Source organism: Hyla sarda, chromosome 4 (assembly GCF_029499605.1).
Source record: "Hyla sarda isolate aHylSar1 chromosome 4, aHylSar1.hap1, whole genome shotgun sequence".
Lineage (NCBI taxonomy): Eukaryota > Metazoa > Chordata > Amphibia > Anura > Hylidae > Hyla > Hyla sarda.
In genome coordinates, this window is record NC_079192.1 from 39002307 (window position 1) to 39019655 (window position 17349).

General features: G+C 42.2%; 1 protein-coding gene across 2 annotated transcripts in view; it reads right to left on the reverse strand.

Moving 5' to 3' along the window:
* The window catches only part of LOC130367794 (intercellular adhesion molecule 5-like), a 37889-nt gene extending 20916 nt beyond the window's left edge, over positions 1-16973 (reverse strand). Inside the window, exons 1-2 of one of the 2 annotated variants that reach the window (XM_056570581.1) lie at positions 16787-16973; positions 13345-13857 (exon numbers count right to left, since the gene is read on the reverse strand). In XM_056570581.1, the coding sequence (XP_056426556.1) occupies positions 13345-13399 (55 nt within the window). In that variant the 5' untranslated portion in view covers positions 13400-13857; positions 16787-16973. Of the gene's footprint in view, positions 1-4886; positions 4941-13344; positions 13858-16786 lie in introns of those variants that run through there. The other variant, XM_056570582.1, reaches the window with a different exon arrangement.
* Positions 16974-17349: the final 376 nt, after the last annotated feature.

Here is a 17349-nt window from a genome sequence, read left to right on the forward strand (position 1 = left end):
TTTTTAACACCATACAATGTTTGATTCTTTTGTTGGACATCCCCTTGAAGGCCAGTCATGTTGGAAACAGAGAGTGAAACTAAACTTAAAGGGGTACTCCGCCCCTAGACATCTTATCCCCTATCCAAAGGATAGGGGATAAGATGTCAGATCGCCGCTTTCCCGCTGCTGGGGATCCCCGGGATCCCCGCTGTGGCACTGTGCTATCATTACAGCACAGAGCGGGTTCGCTCTGGACGTAATGACGGGCAATACAGGGGCCGGAGCATCGTTACGTCACGGCTCCGCCCATCCTGACATCACGGCCCGCCCCTTTCAATACAAGTCTATGGGAGGGGGCGTGGCGGTCATCACGCCCCCTGCCATAGACTTGCATTAAGGGGACGGGCCATGATGTCAGGAGGGGCGGAGCCATGACGTCACGCTGCTCCGTCCCCTGTATCGCCCGTCATTACGCACAGAGCGAACTCGCTCTGTGCTGTAATGATAGTGAGGTGCCGCAGCAGGGATCCCCGGGCTCCCCAGCAGCGGGACCACGGCGATCTGACATCTTATCCCCTATCCTTTGGATAGGGGATAAGATGTCTAGGGGCGGTGTTCTTCAATTATATAAATAGGAGAAAGGTTAAAATTTTGATAGATTTGCTATCTCCTCATGACATTTCCACTTTCATTGCTTTTTGAACAGCTGACACTCTTAGCTGTTAGAGTGTCAGCTGTTCAAAAAGCAATGAGAGTGGAAATGTCATGAGGAGATAGCAAATCTATCAAAAAAATTTTCCTCTGAATCCAAGAAAATATAAGGAAATGTAGAGGGATAATATAATTTCTTTATTTAATGACAGTTAATGTCGCCTTAAGAAGATTAATATAGACAAATGACTGGGCCTGTATGACATTCACCTCCGGGTTATAAGGGAACTAAGAAACGTCATAGACAAATTGGCAGAACTGGATGGATTTATGCATTTATTTGTGCCATGTTACTATATTAATAATTCAGCCAACAGAAAATAGGACCAATATATCATTTTTTTCTATTATTTTATTTTATTTTTTTAACATTAAAATCCAGAATATTTGTCCTCTCGGACCCCTGTAATCTATAGAACAGAGCCCCATGAATGAAGTGGTGGATAGCATGTACACCATTCATTCTCTATGGGATATCTCCGAAGCTCCCATAGAAAATAAATGGAGCGCATGTCATCTACCGCTCCTTTCAATAACAAGAGCCAGGGCCCCGTTCTGGAGATCGCAGGGGTCCCAACGGTCAAAGATTTACCTCCTATCCTATGGATGGGTGATATTATTTTAGGTCTATTTTAGTACTCTTTCACTTATTGATTTATCATGTGACTTTGATTCTTACGTAGGATTGGTCATTTTATTGCTTTTAAAAGCCTTGTGTCTCTTCTTCTTGAATGCTATGATTAAGGGATATGTCAGCACCCGAAACGCGTCAGCTGTCATGACTGTGGAATGACCAAAAGTTGAGGATTTTAATGTAGTAAAATAAAAATTCATCATCTCTGGGAATGGACTATCTTTATTGAGTTGCTATCGAACAAGTTTATCTTTGCATCGATCTAGACCAGTGGTCTCCAAGTTGTGGGCCTCCAGCAGTTGCAAAACCACAACTCCCAGCATGCCCGGACAGCCGTTGTCCGGGCATGCTGTGAGTTGTGGTTTTGCAACATCTGGAGGTCCACAGTTTGAAGACCACTGATCTAGAGGGTTGCAGGACACCATACTCTTCGTACAGAAGCATTCTTCCCCTCGGATTATTTATGACCTTATAGAACTAAGACACTGACCAGCACCGTGACAATCTGGCCCTTCACTAGTGTTGCTCGCGAATATTCGCAATGCGAATTTTATTCGCGAATATCGCATATTCGCGAATTCGCGAATATTCGCGAATATGGCACTATATATTCGTAATTACGAATATTCGTTTTATTTTTTTTGTCATTTTTATTTTTTTGGTAATTTTTTTTTTCACAGTACACATCACAGTGATCATCCCTCTCTGCTTTCAGCTTGTGTGGTGTAAAGAAGGCTGTAATACTGCCGCGCGAAGTTTCGCATATGCGAACATTTGCATATGCTAATTTTCGCATATTCGAATTTTCGCTTGCGTTAATTTTGTATATGCTAAGTTTTCGCATATGTTAATTTTCGCATTCGCGAATTTTTCGTTTATGCGAAAATAAAACGCCAATATTACAAATATGCGAATATTCGCGAATATATGACGAATATTCGTCCATATATTCGCGAATATTCGCGAATTCGAATATGGCCTATGCCGCTCAACACTACCCTTCACATGCTTAGTGTGTAAAGGGGAGAATAAGTCTGTGACCACAGGAAATTATTACAAGGAAGTGGAAGCCAACTCGGATTAGATTACACAGAGCCCCGGGATAATATGGAGCATGGATGCTGGTTTATAGTCAGTGAATATTCTGCAAAGCAAGGAGAAATTCTTCATCTAATCACATACAGAGAAACCTAAAAAAAAATGTGTGTGTGTGTGTGTGTACATATATATATATATATATATATATATATATATATATATATATATATATATATATATATATGTATAGATCAATAGTAAGCAGCACATCAAGTAAAAAGTCCCAGGGGTGCACGCCAATTGGATCTCGGTGCTCCGATCCCGCTTTAGATAAAGATGATAATAGGCAGCACACAAAAATTATTGCAAAAGAAAGTGTTCGTTATTCCATATACGAGACAACGTTTCAGCGATCTCACATCGCCATTTTCACATCGCCATTTGAAAATGGCGATGTGAGATTGCTGAAACGTTGTCTCGTATATGGAATAAAGAACACTTTCTTTTGCACTAATTTTTGTGTGCTGCCTATTATCATCTTTATGTATATATGTATATATATATATATATATATATATATATACATATATATATACTGTATATATATATATATATATATATATATATATATATATATATATATATTGTGTCCTCTACAGTGTCTCCATTGTCTCTTTTCATATATATATATATATATATATATATATATATATATATATATATATATATATAATATGGCTTAGTTAGGGCTATTACTTTGGTGCTAGGGTGGTGGCATATTTATCACTAAGCCAACAAGACCTAGGAGGGCGGCAAAAATGTCTCTCCATGATAAACCACTGGTCCGAACGGATCTCCGAATGCTTAGTCCCAACTTGTAAACCCCTAACCCTGTCATCACCATATACAGTAAATATATTATCTGTCTGTATACACTGTTATATATATATATATATATATATATATATATATACATACAGTGGTCCCTCAACATACGATGGTAATCTGTTCCAAATGGACCATCGTTTTTTGAAACCATTGCATGCTGAGGGATCCGTGCAATGTAAAGTATAGGACAGTGGTCTACAACCTGCGGACCTCCAGATGTTGCAAAACTACAACACCCAGCATGCCCGGACAGCCGTTGGCTGTCCGGGCATTCTGGGTGTTGTAGTTTTGCAACATCTGGAGGTATGCAGGTTGTAGACCACTGTTAGAGGAAGTTGTACTCACCTGTCCCCGCCGCTCCGGACCCGACACCGCTGCCCGGGATGTCGCCGTTAATCGATGTCGCCACGTCCCCGAGGTGTCCCCGACGTTCCGGCAAGGCCTCTACTTCCCCGGCATCCGCGCTCTCCGTCGCCGCCATCACGTCGCTATGCACGCCGCTCCTATTGGATGACGGGACGGCGTGCGCAGCAACATGATGACGACGATGGAGAGCGACGACGATGCAGAGGATCCCGAAGAGGACGCACCAGAGCCCCGAGGACAGGTAAGAGACATCACCGGAGCTCACTGGGCACCGTAAACGGCTATCCGGTGGCAGCTGAAGCAGTCTGCGCTGCCGGATAGCCGTTTATGCGATGGCCCCGACATACAAAAGCATCGTATGTTGATGCTGCCTCTGAGAGACCATCGTATGTTGAAATTATCGAATGTCGGGGCCATCGTAGGTCGAGGGGTCACTGTGTGTATATATATATATATATATATATATATATATATATGGCACCCTTCATAGGAGGAGGGGGTGCCTGAGTTTAGCTAGGCTTTGGGCAGAACAAAACCTAAATAAAACATTGGTTTTAGGCATAGTTGGTATACACACATACATGTATGGGGGTATACATTTTATTTCTGTTATTATATTTATATTTTTACATTCTTTTATAATAAAACTTTTCCCCAAAAGGAACATTCATTAAACACTCTGGGGGGAGATTTATCAAAACCTGCGCAGAGGAATAGTTGCTGAGTTGCCCATAGCAACCAATCAGATCGCTTCTTTCATTTTGCAGAGGCCTTGTGTTAAAAATGAAAGTAGCGATCTGATTGGTTGCTATGGGCAACTCAGCAACTTTTCCTCTGCACAGGTTTTGATAAATCTCCTCCTCTGTCTCCGCTCCAATCTCCAACTCTGTTGCCCGACTAATCCACCTCTCACCTCACTTCTCCTCTGTCTCTTCCCTATGCCCATACCGTTTACCTAACCCTTCTCTGTTTAGCCATTGCCCGACAAATTCCGTGTAAACTGCTCACGATAACAGACAACGCCATTCACAAGCTGTTCCCTCCATATATCTCTGATCTGATCTCCCTCACCTACCGTATTTTTCGGCATATAAGATGCTCCGGCATATAAGACGCACCTAATTTTATAGGATAGAAATCTGGAAAATAAAGATTCTGAACCAAATACAATGTAAAGTATAGGACAGTGTTCTTCAACCTGCGGACCTTAAGATGTTGCAAAACTACAACTCCCAGCATGCCCGGACAGCCAATACGCTGCACTCACCAGACTTCCAACGAAAGTGTCTTCTTTATTCATATAAGATAAAACACACCAGCAGGTACAGCGGGAGAGCGGGCACACAGGCAAGCGGGGGGAGTGGCGACGGACCGTTGCCACTCCCCCCGCTTGCCTGTGTGCCCGCTCTCCTGCTGTACCTGCTGGCGTGTTTTATCTTATATGAATAAAGATGACACTTTCGTTGGAAGTCTGGTGAGTGCAGCGTATTATTTCTCCTATACTAGTATGGACTGTTTCTTCTTTGTACGCTTGCACCACGAACACCAACAGCCGCAGGAACACACCGGAGCAGCCCCCTCTGATAGCACTCTGACATACGAGCCGTTTAAATAGGTTACTGGTGCCGGTATTTAATTCTTCTATGTAAGAAAGATTTGTAAATTACTTCTATTAAATTTTTTTTAATATTTCCAGTACTTTTTAGGGTCTGTATACTACAGAGGAAATGGTTTTCTTTTTGGAACACAGTGCTCTCTGCTGACATCATGAGCACAGTGCTCTCTGCTGACATCTCTGTCCATTTTAGGAACTGTCCAGAGCAGCATATGTTTGCTATGGGGATTTTCTCCTACTCTGGACAGTTCTTAAAATGGACAGAGATGTCAGCAGAGAGCACTGTGGTCATGATGTCAGCAGAGAGCTCTGTGTTCCAAAAAGAAAACCATTTCCTCTGTAGTATTTAGCAGAATTAAGATTTTTTTTAATAGAAGTAATTTACAAATCTGTTTAACTTTCTGGCACCAGTTGATTTAAAAAAAAAAAAAAAGGTTTTCCACCGGAGTACCCCTTTAACCCTACATTCCATGGTATTTTACATTATGGGTTCTGTACAATGAGACTAACCAGACGTGTAGCTTTGCACACAGACAGAGCTTGGCCGCTGTCATCTGCTATAGTGTTGAGCGGCATAGGCCATATTCGAATTCGCGAATATTCGCGAATATATGGACGAATATTCGTCATATATTCAAGAATATTCGCATATTCGTTATATTCTCGTTTTATTTTCGCATATGCGAAAATGCGCGTATGCGAAAATCAACATATGTGAATATTAGCATATACAAAATTTATATACGCGAACATTCGCATATGCGAAAATTAGCATATGCTAATTTTCGCATATGCGAATTTTCACACGCCAGTCTCACACAGTAGTAATACAGCCTTCTTTACACCACACAAAGCTGGAAGCAGAGAGGGGTGATCACTGTGATGTGTACTGTGAAAAAAAAAAAAAATATATAACAATATTCGTAATTACGAATATATAGCGCTATATTCGCGAAATTCGCGAATTCGCAAATATGCGATATTCGCGAATAATATTCGAATTGCGAATATTCGTGAGCAACACTAATCTGCTATTGAGAATAATGCAACTATTACCTCTAAACCTATATTTACAGTGACCACATGGTTGGATGACTAATGGTTGTCTTTCTGCTTAGTGATCACCCCATGACAAAAAGAGGTACGCTGTATAGCTCTACTTTGTCTACCAAAGAAGATAACTCGAAGCTGACCCGAAATGCTTGTGAAATTCCTATAACTATTATACACTGCTCAAAAAAATAAAGGGAACACCTAAACAACACAATGTAACTCCAAGTCATTGACACTTCTGTGAAATCACACTGTCCACTCAGGAAGAACACTGATTGACAATCAATTTCACATGCTGTTGTGCAAATGGGACAGACAACAGGTAGAAATTATAGGCAATTAGCAATACACCCCCCCAATAAAGGAGTGGTTTTGCAGGTGGTGACCACAGACCACTTCTCAATTGCTATGCTTTCTGGCTGATGTTTTGGTCACTTTTCAATGCTGGCAGTGCTTTCACTCTAGTGGTAGCATGAGACGGAGTCTACAACCCACACAAGTGGCTCAGGTAGTGCTGCTCATCCAGGATGACACATCAATGCGAGCTGTGGCAAGAAGGTTTGCTGTGTCTGTCAGCGTAGTGTCCAGAGCATGGAGGCGCTACCAGGAGACAGGCCAGTACATCAGGAGACGTGGAGGAGGCCATAGGAGGACAACAACCCAGCAGCAGGACTGCTACCTCTGCCTTTGTGCAAGGAGGAGCAGGAGGAGCACTGCCAGAGCCCTGCAACATGACCTACAGCAGGCCACAAATGTGCATGTTTCCACTCAAACAGTCAGAAACAGACTCCATGAGGGTGGTATGAGGGCCCGACGTCCACAGGTGGGGGTTGTGCTTCCAGCCCAACACCGTGCAGGACATTTGGCATTTGCCAGAGAACACCAAGTTTGGCAAATTCGCCACTGGCACCCTGTGCTCTTCCCAGACAAAAGCATATTTACACTGAGCACATGTCACAGAGTCTAGAGACGCCCCGGAGACATTCTGCTGCCTGCAACATCTTCCAGCATGACTGGTTTGGTGGTAGGTCAGTAATGGTGTGGGGTGGCATTTCTTTGGGGGGGCCGCACAGCCCTCCGTGTGCTTGCCAGAGGTAGCCTGACTGCCATTAGGTACTGAGATGAGATTTTCAGACTCCTTGTGAGACCATATGCTGGTGCGGTTGGCCCTGGGTTCCTCCTAATGCAAGACAATGCTAGACCTCATGTTGCTGGAGTGTGTCAGCAGTTCCTGCAAGAGGAAGGCATTGATGCTATGGACTGGCCCGCCCGTTCCCCAGACCTGAATCCGATTGAGCACATCTGGGACATCATGTCTCGCTCCATCCACCAATGCCACGTTGCACCACAGACTGTCCAGGAGTTGTCAGATGCTTTAGTCCAGGTCTGGGAGGCCATCCACCACCTCATCAGGAGCATGCCCAGGCATTGTAGGGAAGTCATACGGGCACATGGAGGCCACACACACTACTGAGCCTCATTGTGACTTGTTTTAAGGACATTACATAAAGTTGGATCAGCCTGTAGTGGGGTTTTCCAATGATTTTGAGTGTGACTCCATATCCAGACCTCCATGGGTTGATAAATTTGATTTCCATTGATAATTTTTGTGTGATTTTGTTGTCAGCTCATTCAACTATGTAAAGACGAAAGTATTTCATACGATTAGTTCATTCAGATCTAGGATGTGTTATCTTAGTGTTCCCTTTATTTTTTGGAGCATTGTTTTTTTTATGGGTATTTCTAATGGACAGTTATATTATGTCATATATTAAACTGAAATATTCTGGTTAATAACACAATGCCCTTTTTTGGTAAAAAAAAACAACTAAACAAACAAACTGCAAAGAAACGTCTATATATACAATGAGGAACTTACTCCATTCGACAGATTCTAGGTGGTTTACCCTTCGGAAAATATGACACAATGAAGGTCTGTGAATAATATTTGCTCACCACAAATCAGAGTCTATCTTATCAGCCATTGAAGGTTGGATATCTTTGCCGTTTTTTACTCATGCGGGAACCTTTTTGTTTTTTCGTTTTAAAATTTAGAGCATTATAGCAATTGTGGGGAAGGGAAATTAAAGGGGTGTCTGGAAAATAAGCCACAAGTAATTCAGTGGTGGGGTCTGACTCCAGAGACCATTAGGCCTCCTTCATGAACTACATAAAACACTATATGAAAGATAGCAGTTGTATCTGATACTGCAACTTTTTATTGTGCTGCTTAGTAGGGCTCCTTGAAGTCAGATCACCCAGTCAAATAGTTATGGCCTATTGTAAAAGAGAACTCCAGCCAAAACTAACTTATCCCCTATCCACAGGATAGAGGATAAGTAGCTGATCGCATGGGGTTGACCACTGGGACCCTTCGCAATCACTGGAACCGGACACTGGCTGTAAATGAGAAGTGCGTGTCATCTACCGGTAGACGGCACACGATCCATTCATTTCTATGGAAGCGTTGGAGATGTCCGAAAACTGTACTGAAGCTACTCACTAGTGTCGGGAGCAACACAGGGATGTAAAATAAGTGTGTGGATGTGGAGCACCATGACTGCTATTCCCCTCCCCCGCATAGGGTCACATTCTGCCATTTTCAATAGACTCTTTGGTCTTTCTGATGACTTTAATAATCTATAAAAATAATACATGTAGTACAAAAATTCTGGAGGATAATTTTCGTGATGTAAACCTTATCAATTTTTTACTTCCTACAACAACGAGATTAGAAAGTAAACTCATTGAGTAAAAGGGGGGTTACTCTAATAAAAAAAATTAAAATAAACTACTTATCATTAAGTAGAAAGAAACAGAAAGAAATCTGAATTTGCCCCGATTTAATTTGAATGATCTGTTTCTGAATTTTGAGTCCATTCATGGGAAAACTAAAGTCTGTGGTTTGATGTAGGGAAATAAAAGAGAGTATATTGTGAATGAAGTTCCCCATTGTATTCTATGTAAATAGATAGATAGAACACATGGAGCTCATGCACTGCCCCCTTTTCCGATATCTGGCTGTAGTAGGGGGTTGATGGGAACCCCCATTAATAATTCTGGTCTGGGAGTCATGCCTGTGGTTTGGTGTCTGTATTTAGAGGGTATCGGTCTGGGATTCTTTTTTTAAGGGGGTTCTAGCCAATTAAGGCTCCCCTCCCATAGACATGAATGGAGGGGCGTGGCGTGACGTCCCCAGTCCCGGAAACCCGGAGGTTTCTGAAACTTGAGATGCAGCCCCACATAGAATGCTGGTACTGCAGGGAGATCGCTGGGGGTCCCAGCAGCAGGCCCCCCATGATCAGACATACTTTGGATAGGGGATAAGATTTTTTGCCCCGAATACCCCTTTAATTCTGGGGTCTGTATGAAGGTGGTTCTGGTTTGGACTCCTTATCTCTGGTCTGTGATTTGTATTTGTTTATGGTCTCTGGTCTGTGATTTGTATTTGTTTATGGTCTCTGGTCTGTGATTTGTATTTGTTTATGGTCTCTGGTCTGTGATTTGTATTTGTTTACGGTCTCTGGTCTGTGATTTCAATTTGTTTACGGTCTCTGGTCTGTGATTTGTATTTGTTTATGGTCTCTGGTCTGTGATTTGTATTTGTTTATGGTCTCTGATCTGTGATTTGTATTTGTTTATGGTCTCTGGTCTGTGATTTGTATTTGTTTATGGTCTCTGGTCTGTGATTTGTATTTGTTTATACTCTCTGGTCTGTGATTTGTATTTGTTTATGGTCTCTGGTCTGTGATTTGTATTTGTTTATGGTCTCTGGTCTGTGATTTGTATTTGTTTATGGTCTCTGGTCTGTGATTTGTATTTGTTTATGGTCTCTGGTCTGTGATTTGTATTTGTTTATGGTCTCTGGTCTGTGATTTGTATTTGTTTATGGTCTCTGGTTTGTGATTTATATTTGTTTATGGTCTCTGGTCTGTGATTTATATTTGTTTATGGTCTCTGGTCTGTGATTTGTATTTGTTTATGGTCTCTGGTCTGTGATTTGTATTTGTTTATGGTCTCTGGTCTGTGATTTGTATTTGTTTATGGTCTCTGGTCTGTGATTTGTATTTGTTTATGGTCTCTGGTCTGTGATTTGTATTTGTTTATGGTCTCTGGTCTGTGATTTGTATTTGTTTATGGTCTCTGGTCTGTGATTTGTATTTGTTTATGGTCTCTGGTCTGTGATTTATATTTGTTTATGGTCTCTGGTCTGTGATTTATATTTGTTTATGGTCTCTGGTCTGTGATTTGTATTTGTTTATGGTCTCTGGTCTGTGATTTGTATTTGTTTATGGTCTCTGGTCTGTGATTTGTATTTGTTTATGGTCTCTGGTCTGTGATTTGTATTTGTTTATGGTCTCTGGTCTGTGATTTGTATTTGTTTATGGTCTCTGGTCTGTGATTTGTATTTGTTTATGGTCTCTGGTCTGTGATTTGTATTTGTTTATGGTCTCTGGTCTGTGATTTGTATTTGTTTATGGTCTCTGGTCTGTGATTTGTATTTGTTTATGGTCTCTGGTCTGTGATTTGTTTATGGTCTCTGGTCTGTGATTTATATTTGTTTATGGTCTCTGGTCTGTGATTTGTATTTGTTTATGGTCTCTGGTCTGTGATTTGTATTTGTTTATGGTCTCTGGTCTGTGATTTGTATTTGTTTATGGTCTCTGGTCTGTGATTTGTATTTGTTTATGGTCTCTGGTCTGTGATTTGTATTTGTTAGGCCTCCTTTACATATATCAGTCGTCCTGCAGCGTTTCCATCCAGGAGAAGTGATCAGACAGTTCACAATCATCCGGCATCTCAGTTTGGACACCGGATGATCGGACTCGCTGGACGGAACCAGACAGGGAAGGCACCTTGCTGTGTTCCCCTTGTGGCGTTGACAAAACAAAATGGATGCCGGATGCTTCACAAATGATGACAACTGATGCATATTGTCATCAGTTGCGTCAAGATTTAGGCTGGGATTATGTTTGCCGGACATATGTAATCCTAGCCTTAATGGTCTCCGGTCTGTGGGCCCTATTAATTTATGTGGGATTTGGCGTGTGGTTTAAATTAGTTTAGGGTTCTGGTCTGTGGTCATACGAAGGTTAAATGTACTATGTGAGCTTTTAATGCCATTGTCTGGAGGGCATGGTATCCTATCTAAATGGATAAGGCACAGGGCCAAACATTTTGAATGGTGCTCACAGCATGCCACTTTGTACACCCTTTATTTTTCTCTCTGATGTCCCTTTCTGAAAATTGTCAAGTATATGAATAGATAAAAGATCACTTAATGGATTCCTTTTTAAAGTGATCTCGAAAACCCAGCTACAATAACAACTCTGTTGAGTGGAATTACCCTGGTGTTATCCTGGCATGGAATACCCCTATTACACAGTGCAGGTCCCCTGGGGACAAGCAAACTGTTCCCCCCCCCCTCCAGTTCTTTCAGACTCCATAATTGTTACACACGAATTGGCATCCAGTGATTTAGACCTAGAGATTGGCTTAGCTTATAGAGGGGGTTCAGGACTGGTCATTGAAATACCAGATGATCTGCACCACCGTTAAATTATCTGCACCACCGCTTGATGATCTTCACCACCGCTAGATGATCTTCACCACCGCTAGATTGTCTGCACCACCGCTAGATGATCTGCACCACCGCTAGATGATCTGCTCTACCGCTAGATGATCTGCTCTACCGCTAGATGATTTGCACCACCGCTAGATGATCTGCACCACCGCTAGATGATCTGCTCTACCGCTAGATGATCTGCTCTACCGCTAGATGATTTGCACCACCGCTAGATGATCTGCACCACTGCTAGATGATCTGCACCACCACTAGATGATCTGCACCACTGCTAGATGATCTGCACCACCACTAGATGATCTGCACCACTGCTAGATGATCTGAAACACAACTAGGTAATCTGCACCACCGCTAGATGATCTGCAACACAACTAGGTAATCTGCACCACCGCCAAGTGATTTGCACCATCACTAGATGATTTGCACCACTGCATTGCATTGATAGAAACATAGAATGTGTCGGCAGACAAGAACCATTTGGCCCATCTAGTTTGCCAAATATTCTGAATATTGTGCCTATCCCTATCTTATATGAAGAATAACCTTATGCCTATCCCTATCTTATATGAAGGATAGCCTTATGCTTATCTCTATCTTATATGAAGGATAGCCTTATGCCTATCCCTATCTTATACTTAGGATAGCCTTATGTATATCCCTATCTTATATGATGGATAGCCTTATGTATATCCCTATCTTATATGAAGGATAGCCTTATACCTATCCCTATCTTATATGAAGGATAGCCTTATGCCTATCCTTATCTTATACAAAAGATAGCCTTATGACTATCCCTATCTTATACTTAAGATAGCCTTATGTATATCCCTATCTTATATGAAGGATAGCCTTATGCCTATTTCTATCTTATATGAAGGATAGCCTTATACCTATCCCTATCTTATATGAAGAATAGCTTTATGTATATCCCTATCTTATATGAAGGATGGCCTCATGCCTATCTCTATCTTATATGAAGGATAGCCTTATACCTATCCTTATCTTATATGAAGGATAGCCTTATGCCTATCTCATACATGCTTAAACTCCTTCACTGTATTTGCAGCGACCACTTCTGCAGGAAGGCTATTCCATGCATCCACTACTCTCTCAGTAAAGTAATACTTCCTCATGTTACTGCAGAAACCTTGACCAGTTTATATAACTCTATGTCCTCTTGTGGTAGTTTTCCTCCTATATAAATCTCCTCTCCTCCTTTACTGTGTTGATTCCCTTTATGTATATAATAAATATTTCTATCATATCCCCTGTGTCTCGTTTTTCTTCTATACATGTTATGGTCCTTTAACCTTTCCTGGTATATATTTTTTATTATAGTAAAACAATACCTTTCTATACCCATAGTGAGTTGTGCTGAATAAATCACATAGGTCGGTTATATCTGTAGCTGGCGGGTGGCCATAAACCTTACCGTGTGCCACCACCCCATCATGCCGATTCCGCAGGACCTACCTTGGTAAACCAGTATAAGGGTAAACAGTACAAGCAGAATCTGTCGAGTCCTCATGGTGAGATGTGCTGCAGCAGTAAGGGGTTAATTCCAGATGGCGGGTACAGAGATGAGGGTAGATTGTCCACAAAAGAAGAAAAAGGCGCAGCCTTGTAATATCCTCGGGATGTCTTTCTTGTAGTCTTATGGTCCCCTTCTTCTATGGTTACTGTCTTGTTCAGATCAAATCCAGTTCTCTCTCTGCTTCTCGTGAAGTATCTGGCTCTGCAGCTTATCTCAGTTCCAGCCCCCAATAGTGATCTCAGACAAGGGGCGGTAATATGGGAAACCACTGTGGTTACTTGTAACAAGCACCAACTTTCTGCACTGTTCTGTGCTGCTGTATCTTTATCCGATCTCTACCTACAGTATATCCTGAGATGTTTTGCCTCTATGTGGTGACAGACCCTTCCTCTGTTCTTCCTCTGTTCTTCCTCTGTCCTCTTCCTTTATAAGTCTCACTTGCAGTTTCTTTTCTTGTAAGAGAGAAGGTGAAGAGTGTTGGGGGATTTCCAGATCAGCAATACAGGAATTTCCCAAACAGGGGCATATCTTCATAGATTATTAACTTATTATCCCCTAGACATTCTAATATTTGATAAGCCTGCCCAGTGCTCTAGGGTAATGCCAGTATTCCCTTATGTCACATCCAACAATTCTCATCACATCTCAGACTTCAGGTTAGAGCACGTAAACTAATATGGACGCCAGACCAGACAGCCTAACAAAAAACAGACATCAGACCCCCAAAGGTAATGCAGACCAGATCACCTAAATAAATACAAACTCAAAACCAGTCTCCCTTAAAGGGGTACTCCGCCCCTAGACATCTTATCCCCTATCCAAAGGATAGAGGCTAAGATGTCAGATCGCCGCGGTCCCGCTGCTGTGGACCCCGGGATCCCCGCTGCGGCACCGCGCTATCATTGCTGCACAGAGTGAGTTCGCTCTGCACGCAATACAGGGGCCAGAGCATCGTTACGTCACGGCTCCTCCCCTTGTGACATCACGGCCCGCCCCTCCTCAATACAAGTCTATGGGAGGGGGCGTGGCGGTCATCACGCCCCCTGCCATAGACTTGCATTAAGGGGACAGGCCGTGATGTCACGAGGGGCGGGGGCCATGACGTCACGCTGCTCCGTCTCCTGTATCGCCCGTCATTACGCACAGAGCGAACTCTGTGTGAAGAGCGAACACAGAGCGAACACGTTTGGATAGGGGATAAGATGTCTAGGGGCGGAGTACCCCTTTAAGTAATACAGATCCCAAATCAGACCCTCTAAACAAATGCAGACTCCCTACAGTACTACAGATCCCAGGATAGACCCTCTAAACATATACAGACTCTCTAAATTAATGCGGACCCCAGAAAAGACCCTCTAAAGAAATACAGACTCCCTTCAGTGATACAGATCCCAGGATAGACCCTCTAAACAAATACAGACTCCCTACAATAATACAGATACGAGGATAGACCCTCTAAACAAATACAGACTCCCTACAGTAATACAGATCACAGTATAGACCCTCTTAAAAAATGGAGACTCTCTACAGTAATACAGACCCAAACCAATAATTCTAAACAAATACAGAGTCCCTACAATAGTACAGATCACAGTATAGACCCTGCAAACAAACACAGACTTTCTAAAGTGATATAGACACTGGGATAGACCCTGCAAACAAACACAGACTTTCTAAAGTGATATAGACACTGGGATAGACCCTGTAAACAAATACAGACTCCCTAAAGTAACACAGACCCGAGGGTAGACCAACTAAAGTAATACGGAACACAGGATAGACCTAATAAAAAAATACAGACTCCTTGAAGTAACACAGACCCAAGACCAGACCCTCTAAAGAAATACAGATCCTAGTACCTCTAAACCAATACAGACTTCCTCTAAAGAAATAAAGAAAAAAACCTAGACTAGACCTTCAAAACAAATACAGACCCCAGACACCCTTAAAGGGGTACTCTGCTGCCCCAGCATTCAGAACCTTTTTTCTGAACGCTCCGTGGGGGTCATGACATCACGCTATGCCCCCCTTTATGCAAGTCTATGGGAGGGGGCGTGACGGCCGTCACGCCCCCTCCCATAGACTTCCATTGAGGGGTGGTGGCGTGAGCTCACGAGGGGCGAGGATGTGGCGTTACAACCCCGGCTACCTGCACCTAGCGTTCTATATGAATGCTATATGGAGTCCCAGTGGCGGGACCCCCGCATTCAGACATCTTATCCCCTATCCTTTAGATAGAGGTTAAGATGTCTAGGGGCGGATTACCCCTTTATATAAATGATGAGCACTCCTAAATAAATACAGACCCCAAACTGGAGCACCAAAAAAACGAAAACCTCCAATTCAGACCCTGTAACAAATAAACACAGACTTGATAAGGTTAATTGATACAGATTCCAGAATGCTATAGTAATACAGACCCCAGACCAGACCCCTTAAAGTAATACAGACCCCAGACAATAACCTTATTCCCACAGTTTCCTTCATTCCTAAGCACGGCCATAGACAACTCCTTGACCACAACCCCAGTTTCAGGACATTGTCCACAGCAATGCCCAGGAATAAAAATAACTGTAAGGAGGTGAGTAGATAGATAGGACTTACTACCTCAGGAGTGTCACAGACATTCAGTATATAAAACAGATGGGCTGCACAGCAGGATTCATGCTCCTCCGTAGCTGTGGTTTTATGAGATTACATCTAAATAAGCAGGAATGGAAGGTCCTATCCGTGGCTTATACAAGAGAAAGGCAGCAGAACTCTACAGAACGCTATAACCTGCGCAGTTCCTTCTGTTGGCACTCTTCTTTTATTTATATTGCCATATTGCTTACAAATAACCATATCTATCAGTGCCATATAGTATGATGCCAGAAAAAACACTTCAATAGAGTTGTTACCAGCACTATACACCATAAAAATAACTATTAGGTAAATAAGAAAAAAATATGGGCACTCACCTTGTTAAAACTTAGCTTTTAATTCTTCACATTAAAAAACGCCCACGTGGTAATGAAACAAAAACAGACCCGGCGGGCGCCGGGTCTGTTTTTGTTCCATTACCACAAGAGCATTTTAATGTGAAGAATTAAAGGGGTTATCCACCATAAGGAGATTTTAGTACGTACCTGGCAGACAGTAATGGACATGCTTAGGAAGGATCTGCACTTGTCTTGGGGCTAAATGGCTATGTTGTGAGATTACCATAACACTGTGGCTAGCTTTTTGTGAACTGGTATTTCCTGTTTGAGTTTTCTTCTTTTGCCTACAAATCCCATAATTCCATTTTCCTCCCTCCCACACATCAGCCACCCCACCCATTGAAACATAAATGAGCTGCATCCATTCAAAAGACCTGTGGTTTTCAATCAGAGTACCTACAGCTGTTGCATTAGTTGCAGATTGATCTCTCTCCCACCAAGCGATCGCTCCACCCATTGAAGCAGACAGGCTCCCTGTCATCAGCTGACAACTGGGAAAAATCTGAGACGACAGTCATTTTGTATGCTGTTAAAAATAAATATTGGGGTGAAAAATCACAGAAGAATTGTGAGAAAACTATCACACACAGGTACAGAAACTATATTATTTATAGCCCCAGTGGCATAGTCAAATTAAAAAAAATCCTGGAATACCCCTTTAACATATATATATATATATATATATATATATATATATGTATATATATAAATACATACACATATATATATATATATATATACACACACATAGGGGGAGATTTATCAAAACCTGTCCAGAGCAAAAGTTGCCCAGTTGCCCATAGCAACCAATCAGATCGCTTCTTTCATTTTTAACAAGGCCTCTGCAAAATGAAAGAAGCGATCTGATTGGTTGCTATGGGCAACTGGGCAACTTTTCCTCTGGACAAGTTTTGATAAATCTCCCCCATATTGTTTAGGAGAATGGAATCCTGTGCAGGTTCA